General features: G+C 45.7%; 1 protein-coding gene across 1 annotated transcript; it reads left to right on the plus strand.

Moving 5' to 3' along the window:
* The first annotated feature begins 387 nt into the window (after positions 1 to 387).
* CIST1 (colon, intestine and stomach enriched 1) lies at positions 388 to 9,696 on the plus strand. The gene is made up of 4 exons (XM_089496609.1): positions 388 to 451; positions 3,434 to 3,766; positions 8,989 to 9,152; positions 9,553 to 9,696. The coding sequence occupies exons 1-3, from the start codon at positions 409 to 411 to the stop codon at positions 9,108 to 9,110; spliced, it is 498 nt and encodes a 165-aa protein (XP_089352735.1). The 5' UTR covers positions 388 to 408; the 3' UTR covers positions 9,111 to 9,152; positions 9,553 to 9,696.
* Positions 9,697 to 10,046: the final 350 nt, after the last annotated feature.

Below are 10,046 nucleotides of genomic sequence, written 5' to 3' on the forward strand. Positions count from 1 at the left end.
TTCCTTGTTCACCCTCTCAAAAGAAAAGTAACTTGTGACAGGCCAAGGCAGCCGGGACTCCAGAATCCACTCCCGGTTTTAGCTTGAAGGAATTTATCCAAAAATCTGAAACTCTTTGGGACATTAGGGATCAGCAGAATGGCATTATTTGTGATGCATCATCCCCAAAGCCACTCTGGTCCTGGCTTTATGAGAAAACATGCCTCTGCTTGCCATCCCTCACCTGTCCAGCAAAGGGGGCTCCTGTGCAGCGCTTCCTCCAGCCCAGGTGATGCCAAGCCTCCTCTGGCCCGTGCCCAGGTGCCCGCCTTCCCTGGAAGCAGTTGGCACAGCTGGCACTGGATCCTATTTGCAGCTGGCACAGGAGCTCCTCTGCTCCCAAAGAAAGAGAAGCTGGAGGTTGCCAGCATGGCCTGGGGGCCACTGTTGGTGCTGGTGGCATTTTCCCTAGGTAAGTGCCAAGTTGGTAGGGGCAGAAGGGTGGGTTTCTGGGGACAGTGGATTCAGACAGGTGCAAAATGAAGGTAGGATAGTGCTACGGAGGGGGAAACTTGCAGCTTTGCGCTGTTCTTGGGGTCAGAAATGAAAACTAACTATCCATTTCTTGCTCCTTTTCCTTATGGAGAAGCCAGTAGCGCTTCGAAAGCTTGCATCGATGCATGTTGTGCATTTTGCTTGGCACTCATAAAGGTATCACAAAGGATTTTGGGTGTTACCGTACTTTGCTACCCGGTGGAGCTTCGAAAGCTTGCATCAATTTTAAAAATGCATTTTGGCTGGTCTGATAAAGGCATCACAAAGGATGTTGGGTGTTATTGCACTTTGCTACACAGTGGAGCTTTGGAAGCTTGCATCAGTGCATTTTGTGTATTTTGGTTGGTCCAGTGAAGGTATCACAAAGGATTTTGGGTGCTGTCATACTCTGCTATCCAGTGGAACTCTGAAAGCCTGCATCAATGTTTTTTGTGCATTTGGGTAGGTCCAATAAAGGTATCACAAAGTATTTGGGGCGTTACTGTACTTTGCTATATGGGCAACGCAACTACCTCTGGATACGTTCCCTAAATATCCACATGAACTTTTCTGGGTTTTAAGGATTTCTGGGATTCCTCCCAGTCCCACCATTTTTGTAGGGTTATGTCGCAAGGACACACAACAGGGCCTTTTTGGGGGCTGTTTTCGGAGCGTGTAATTCCCTTTCTTCATTCAGGATGATTTGGGGCCTCTGGCTGGATGCTAAGCTTTTTAGTCGGTTGATGCTGGACCTTTTTCTCTCTCCTTGATGGTTTTTGAGATTATGGTGGAGTCTCCTTCCTTGGAGGTCTTTAAGCAGAGGCTGGATGGCCATCTGTCAATGGGGATGCTTTGATGGAGAGTTCCTGCATGGCAGAATAAAGGGATTGGACTGGATCAGGGCCCTTACGGTCTCTTCCAACTCTACAATTCTATGATTCTAAGATGAACCCGTCACAGGGTTTTCTTGGCAAGGTTTGTTCAGAGGAGGTTTGCTGTTGCCTTCCCTGAGGCTGAGAGAGTGTGACTTGGGTTTCATGGCGGAGCTGGGAATTGAACCCTGGTCTCCAGAGTCATCGTAGCCATACTCATACTACTACTACTAACAATAATAATCATAATAATAATTTTATTATCATTACTATCATGGTTGGCCCTTGGTAGCCATGGGTTCCTTATCCACAGATGCAACCATCCACAGCTTGAAAATATTTTTAAAACGTCTCTTCCATACCCTTGGCTCAGGTCATGAGTTGTTGTTGTTCTTCTTATTGCTGTACAGACTCTACGTTTTATTGTAAAAACCCAATAAACATTTCACTAAAAAGAAAGAAAAGAAACACAGCGGGACCTTGTTCTCTGCTGAGGTTTTCTTCCAGGATCCCCCCCCCCCCATGGATAACCAAATCCGTGGATGCTCGAGTCCCATTAAACACAATGGCAGAGCAAAACGGTGTCCCTTATATAAAATGGAAAATCAAGCTTTGCTGTCAGGAAGTCATACTTTTTATTTGCAATATTTTCAAGCCGTGAATGCTTGAATCCATGGATAATAAATCCGTGGATAAGGAGGGTTGACTGTATATTTAAAATATATACATTCCAAGAAGCAATGTTTGTGCCATTTGGTATTGATAGAAGGGGTGCCATTTTACTCTCCCGTTGTATATAATGAGACCTGGGCATCCACGGATTTGGGGAGCCGCAGGGGTCCTGGAACCAAACCCCACCAAGAGTGTTTTGGGGAAAACTTCACAACCAGCGTATGCTGGTTGTGTGTCCTACACAACACCTTCCTGTCTCCTTTTGCAAAGCCTTTTTCCGTAGATCATGCTGCAAAACAGGATGTGGGAAAGGGAGCGCATTAGGCCTGGAACAAAAGGGAGTGTGTGGTTGCCACTATCTCTGCTCCCAGCTGTGTGTGTTGTTTGCAGAGCGAGGTGGAGCCAGGAACACAACGATGGAGATTCATGCCCACAACATCTCTCATGGTCTCCTAGTCTTCCCATGCCAGTCCTTGAATGTCTCTGATCTTCTCTGTGGGTGCATCTGCACTGCAGAATTAATGTAGTTTGGCACCGCTTTACCTGCCAATGGCTCCATCCTATGGAGTCCTGGGATTTGTAGTTTGTGGTGGCACCCAAGCTCTTGGAGAAATAGCCCACAAAACTACCAGAATGTCATAGCATTGAGCCATGTCACTTAAAGCAGTGTCTAAATGTATTAATCCTGCAAGGTAGATGAACCTTTGCTGTCCCTCCAAACTCTGTTGTCCGAATCTTGGCTCGGCTGTGTAAACCCACTGGGTGGCCCTGGGAAAGTCACACTATCTCAGCCTCATGGGAAGGCAATGGGAACAAACCCCCAGAGGACAAACCCTGACAGGAAAACCCTGTGACAGGTTTGCCTGGGGGTCACTATAAGTCAGAAACGATTTGAAGGTACACAACAACAGCTTCTATACAGCAGCGGTTCCCAAACTCTGGCTTTCCAGGGGTTTTGGACTTCAGCTCCCAGGCCATTAGTTAAGAGGGCTGAGGCTTCTGAGAGTTGAAGTTCAAAACACCTGGAGGACCAAAGTTTGTGAACCACTTCTATATAGCCTGTTCAGCCACAAAGGCACCAAGGCATCCAAAGCAACAAAACCAAAGAACTGACAGCATAGAACTGTCCGAACATGCAAACTATAATTCCCAAGTCCCTTGACAGGGAAACGGGTTGGAATATGGCTTCGAAACCAGATTCATATCAGTGGGGACGAAACAGCCATACAGGAAGGCCGAATCCAGGACATGAAGTCTAGCATTGTCCTTCTAATTGGAGTAGACTGCCTCAGTGTCTGGAGGCTCCATTGAGGTGTTCCTTCTAAGGCCAGGTTTTGGTTCATTCTGACTGCAATTTTCCCTTTTTATTTTGGCAGGTACACTCAGGGCTGAAACGATACCTAGTGCTGCAGAAAACCACACAACTTCAGATGCACCTACAAGCCAGCGTATTAAGTCTTCGTTGAACACCACAACTGAGACATCAGCCCCCAACCCCGGGGCAACGAAAGACATTCCTGCCACCCACCCAAGCACTGCAGAGCCAAAGGCAACATTGAGTCCTATGCCTCCGAAAATCACAGGGAGCATCAACGAAACGAGGAATGGGACGACAGGACCTACGATGGCGACAGCCCTTGCAAGCTCCAAAGAGGCACTCACTATCACTAGTCAAAAGGCTGAGTCCACTAGCAATAGCACAGTCACTGGTAAGGCTACTGGTGACACATACGCTCCCACTGTCCCGGTTTTGCAGGGAAAATGTCCATTAACCCCCTGCCATCCCATTTCCCAGCTGCTTTTAAAAAGTCCCGGTTTCATTCTCCTCCTCCCGCTTTCCTCCTTTCTCCTCTGCTCACTTCAATTGCTGCTAATAGAGTTCCAAGTGCAAAAGTGCGGTAAAAGAAAAACAGGGTCCATACCTTCCAACTGTCCCAGTTTGGCAGAGACGATGTTGCACCTCTGAGATATTCATAGAATCATAGAATCATAGAATCATAGAGCTGGAAGAGACCCCAAGGGCCATTCAGTCCAAACCCATTCTGTCATGCAGGAACTCTCCATCAAAGCATCCCTGACACATGGCCATCCAGCCTCTGTTTAAAAGAAGGAGACTCCACCATAATCTCCTAGGAAGGAGTGTGTTCTACCATCAAACAACCCTTACTGTCAGAAGTTCCTCCTAATGTTGAACTGGAATCTCTTTTCCTGCAGCTTGCATCCATTGTTCCGGGTCCTGTTCCCTGGATCAGCAGAAAACAAGCTTGCTCCCTCTTCAATATGACATCCCTTCAAGTATTTAAACAGGGCTCTCATATCACCTCTTAACCTTCTCTCTTCAACAGCAAAATAGAGAGCGGTGCACTGTAGATAGCTGCATGGCAGAAGCAGGTTGGATTAGGTGGTCCTTGGGTTCCAACTCTTGAGATTTTGTGAGTCTATTCTTTCTGCTACTTCAGTTGGACACAGCTTTAATTGTCATGGCTCTGTGCTGAAGGATCCTGGGATTTCTAATTTTGTGGGCCTTTGGGCCCATGCAGCCTGTGTCTGTCAAAGAGCACTGGTGTCACCGCAAACTACAAATCCCAAGATGCCATAGCATTGAGCAATTCCAGTTAAAAATGAGTAAAACTGCATTATCTCTGCAGCGCATAGGCAACCTATGGCTTCTCTGTCATCCAACATAACAGCCCAAATCCACCATTTTGTGCAACAGGGACATTTTTTTCTGAACCCTTGTGGATGTTGGGACGTTTCTTCCTGAAGTTGATCTTGTGAAAATGTGACACACTCTCCTGCAGCAAACTTTATTATGCTATCTTTTACATTTATCTAATTTATATGCTATCTTTCCTAGGCCAAAGTGGCTTCCATAAGGACACTTTAAAAAAGTTTCCAAAATTTTAAAATCAGTTTTTCAGGTGGAAAAAAGGGAAAGGAGGAGGTGAGATCTAAATCTGACTTTTCCTTTAAGGAAAAGGAGTCTGTTTGACGGGCCTGCAACAACAACACACCTCTTTGGCAAACAAAAATGGCTGATAGCTTTGTGCAGGCAAGCATGATGACACACAACTCCAGGTCTCTTGTTGCCACTTCTTTGCAATATTTGCACAAATTCAACACCCCTTACAGACGCCGCACAGAAACCAACCCATTTTTTCAGATCAGTTTCTTTTTTACTGGGTTTAGCCTTGATGGTTTCTCATCGTTGTTGCACAACTCCCAGTTGTTTCCAACTAATGGCAACCCAAAGTAGTTTGATATAATAACATCCTAAATCCAAAAACAGTGATACCATTATAGGGCCATCTTATACAATAACATACAAAATTCATTTATGGGGCAAACATGTACAACAACATACAAAATCCATCATACAAGCTTTCGAAGCTCAATAATAATAATAATAATAATAATAATATAGTTATTTATAGCCCGCCCAATCACAAGGAATCCGGGCGCGTTACAGTAATAAAAATACATACAGAATACAATAAAAATTCAAACTTGGCCCCTTCTGGTCCCCTCCCTCCCTCCAAGATGGACAATGGCAGTTGCCATGGAGTGTTCGAGGTTGTCATTGGTTGGCCCATAAAAGTATTGCTGTTTTGTGGACTTGGGGTGTTATTGTCCTCTGGGGTTTGAGCATTGGACTCTGGGGACCAGGGTTTGATTCCTGCTTCCCCTTGAAACCCACTGGGTGACCCCGGGCAAGATCTGGGAGTCCAAGTGGACCACAAGTTGAACATGAGTCCATAGTGCGATGAGGCAGCTAACAAGGCCAATGCAATTCTAGGCTGCATCAATAGAAGTATAGTGTCTAGATCAAGGGAAGTAATAGTGCCTCTGTATTCTGCTTTGGCCAGGCCCCACCTGGAATATTGTGTCCAGTTCTGGGCCCCAGAATTCAAAAAGGACATTGAGAAACTGGTGTGCTGGCCAAATGGCTGTAATAAAGTTATTATTATTGAGAAACTGAAGCCAAATGTGTCCAAAGGAGGGCAACTAAGATGGTGAAGGGCCTGGAAACCATGAAGCCCTATGATGAACGACTCAGGGAGCTGGGGATGTTTAGCCTGGAGAAGAGGTTAAGAGGTGATATGAGAGCCCTGTTTATGAGGCCATATTGAGTAGGGAGCAAGCTTGTTTTCTGCTGCTCCAGAGAACAGGACCCAATGGAGCAATGGATGCAAGTTACAGGAAAAGATATTCCAGCTCAACATTTGGAGGAACTTCCTGGGAGTAAGGGCTGTTCGACAGAGGAACACACTCCTTCCTTGGAGATTGTGGTGGAGTCTCCTTCCTTGGTCTTTAAACAGAGGCTGGATGGCCATCTGTCAATAGGGATGCTTTGATGGAGAGTTCCTGCATGACAGAAGACTGGGGTTGGACTGGATCAGGGCGCTTGCGGTCTCTTCCAACTCTATTATTCTATGATTCTATGGAAAAAGCCTCAGGAGAAGGCAGTGGCAAACATCCCTTGAACAAATCTTGCCAAGAAAATCCTGTGGTTGGTTTACCTTACGGTTGCTATAAGTCAGAAATGACTTGCAAAGGTGCACAACACACACAGAGTTGTAGTAGGCTGACAGTAGTGACCACACGGTGGCGGTGTAATTCCACTATAGCTTTTGGTTGGCTTTTGTATGTTCCAAAGAGAACAGCCTTGTATAAGTTACTTTTTAAAAAGTAGTTAATCACCATGTTAATTTCAAGGGGAAGTGGTGGTTTGGTGTTGAGCTGCAGGCTGGCATTGTGCTTAGGAGGTATGCTATTGCAAATGGTTGGAGGCGAATTGAGCACTTTTGCAATGTCCGTATTGACCTTTGTGGTTGTAACCGCCATTCGATCCTGAGTTATGGTGACCCTGAGATACCTCCAAGACTTCCTAACCTCCGCTGCTCTGCTCAGGTCTTGCCAAAGTCATACCCATGATCTTCCTAATAGATTCCATCCATTTCTTCTGTTCTTCCTACTTCCCTCCACCTTTCCCAGCATTATTGTCCTTTCCAATCAACCTTTCCTTCTCATGATGTGTCCAAAGTATGACAGCCTCGGTTTAGTCATCTTGGCTTCCAGGGAGAGATCTGGCTCGATCTGTTAAAGGACCCATTGGTTTGTCCTTTTGGCTGTCCATGGCATCCTCAGCATCTTCTCCAGCACCACATCTCCAAGGAATGGGTTTTCTTCCTATCTGCTCTCTTCCAGTTCTCACATCTGTATGTGTAAAGGATGGGGAATACAGGGCATTGGATGAGCTCAACTTTCATGCTCAATTGTAGATCCTTGCTCTTTAGGGTCTTTTCTAGTTCTTTCATAGCTGCCTTTCCCATTCCTAGTCTTCTTCTGACTTTAGTCTCGGTTCTGGTCAATGTTTGATCTCAGGTATGAGCAATCTTTTCCTCTCTTTCCTCATGATCTAGGTTGAATTTGTGTAGATTTCCCCATGGACAATATTTTTGTTTTCTGTATGTTCAGCAATAAGCCTGCCTTTGCACTTTCTTCGTTGATCTTCCTTAGAAGTTGCTCTAGGCCTGTGATGTTTTCTGCTAGTAGCATGGTGTCGTTTGCATATCTTAAATTGTTGATATTCTTTCCTCTGATCTTCACTTCTCCTCCTCTTGTGTACAAGCTTGCTTTTCGTAGGATATGTTCTACATACAAACTGAACAGATAGACAAAATGCAGTCTTGCCCCTTTGCCAATTGAAATAAATAGATAGATAAGATAGATAGATAGATAGATGATAGATAGATAGATAGATAGATAGATAGATAGATAGATGATAGATAGATGGGAACCATTCAGTTTCTCCAAATTCAGTCCTGACAGTGGCCTCTTGCCCTAAATACAGATTTCTCACCAAATGTATTGGCACTCCCACGTCTTTAAGCTTTTCATAATCTATACAGTCAAAGCCTCTGCTGTAATCTATAAAGCACTGGCTGATGTTACAACAGAAGGGCATCCATTGCACGATGGAGGGCTGAGGTGTCCTTGCCGATGCCTGTTGGGCACCGAGGGCACATTGAGTTGCTCCACGATGTACATCCAGGGACTGAGTAGGAAGTGCTGGAGCACACCAAAAGTGCCCAATGCCCTTCAGAAGCACCCAAAGTGCCTTGGAGCATTCTTGCCTAGAAATTCTCATTACAAGTTTTGAATTACCATAAGTTGGGGGAAAAGACATTATAGGGTCACTTTCGGATCAAGTTAGAAACAACTTGAAGGCCACCTTGAAGGCCGCCTCCACCACCACAACAACAGCAGCATTGTCTGCCATTCTGAGATCTTCAGTTATAAGGTGCGAAATATGTAATGAAATTATTGTGCCCTTTCTACCCAGGAGGACTTCAAACTTGGCCTTTCCCCCTTGAATGGATGAAGGTGGGTATCTTCAGCCTGGAGAAGAGAAGGTTAAGGGATTACATGATAGCCCTGTTTAAATACTTGAAGGGATGTCACATTAAGGAGGGAGCAAGCTTGTTTTCTGCTGCTCCAGGGAACAGGACCTGGAAGAATGGATGCAAAATATAGGAAAAGAGATTCCAGCTCAACATTAGGAGGGACATCCTGACAGAAAGGGCTGTTTGACAGTGGAACATACTCCTCCCTCAGAATGCAGTGGAGTGTCCTTCCTTGGAGATCTTTAAAGAGAGGCCGGATGGCCATCTGTCAGGAATGCTTTGATTGAGATTTCCTGCATGGCAGAATGGGGATGGACTAGATGGCCCTTGCGGTCTCTTCCAACTCTATGATTCTATTACTCTAGGAGCAACATCTGGCCCTTGTTTGCTTCCATGGCATCATGATGGCAGTGCCCTTGACATCCCTGGCATTACTGGGGGGCAGAAGGCACTCACAGAATCCTAGAATCCTAGAGTTGGGAGAGACCACAAGGGCTTTCCTGGTCTTTTCTTCCCTCCTACAGATGGGCCTGGTGGCACGGACGAAGCTCCCCTCTCCCAGAAGCCAGGCCTGGTGGCCGTCATCTGCATCTTCCTCTCCATTTTGCTCATCGGTGCCATCGTGATCGTGGTGAAGTGCTACTGAACGAGGGAACCGGCCTTCCAAAAGCTGGACGAGGTGCCCATGGTGAGTGGGCAATGGGGCAAGGGCTGTGGGTGAGACAGAGGGAAGGAAGGAGGGCTGGTTCTGCCCTCTTTCTTCTGACTTTGGGGGCTGTTTCTCCACACAAGGGCTGCAAAATCAATACAGTTTGACACTGCTTTAACTACCATGGCTCAATGTAAATGCAATCCTGGTTTTTGTAGTTTGGTGCAACACTGAACCTTCCTTGCCAGAGGGCTCTGGTGCCCCAAGTAAACTACAAATCCCATTGTTCCATTGCATGTAACTGTTGTCAAACTGCTTTATTTCTGCAGCGAAGGTTGCTCCTCTCTCTCTTGCATTTGCAATGCTGACAAACTGGACGGGTTTGGGATTTGCGTCACCTGTTCTCTCTCAAATAAATCTCTTTTTCTTTTTGACGCAGCAAGGAAAACCCACCGAAGATTCGCCATTTGCCCGCTATCCACCCAAATAGCCTCTCTGGGAATAATAACCCTGGTTCCTGGGATGGAAATTTCCCCTCTGAGATCTTCTGGGACTTTTTGCATGAAATAAAATACTTGCCAGACCTGTTTGAAAAGGGCTGTTTTTTCATTTTTTGCTACTGATTTTGCTGATTTGAGGCCACCTGCAAAAGCTCTTGGACTGGGCTTTTATTCAGCAGCTCAACTCTGGTGGGGAATACTGGGAATTGCAGTCCAAAAAAGGAACTTTCCCAGCCTCTGGTTCATTTAATAAAACGATTGAACAACCAGACAACATATGCAAGGGGAGCTGTGTTGCCTGTATAGCAAAGTACAATCAAATCCAAAATCCACAGAATCGTAATACCTTTCTTGGGCTAACCAAAATGCACATTGTACATGGTTGTACCACTGGGTGACCTTAGGTGAGGCGCACACTCTCAGCCCCATAAAA

This window comes from Sceloporus occidentalis, unplaced genomic scaffold (genome assembly GCF_023333645.1).
Source record: "Sceloporus occidentalis isolate IW3139 unplaced genomic scaffold, rSceOcc1.0.p SCAF_91, whole genome shotgun sequence".
In the NCBI taxonomy this organism is placed as follows: Eukaryota; Metazoa; Chordata; class Lepidosauria; order Squamata; family Phrynosomatidae; genus Sceloporus; species Sceloporus occidentalis.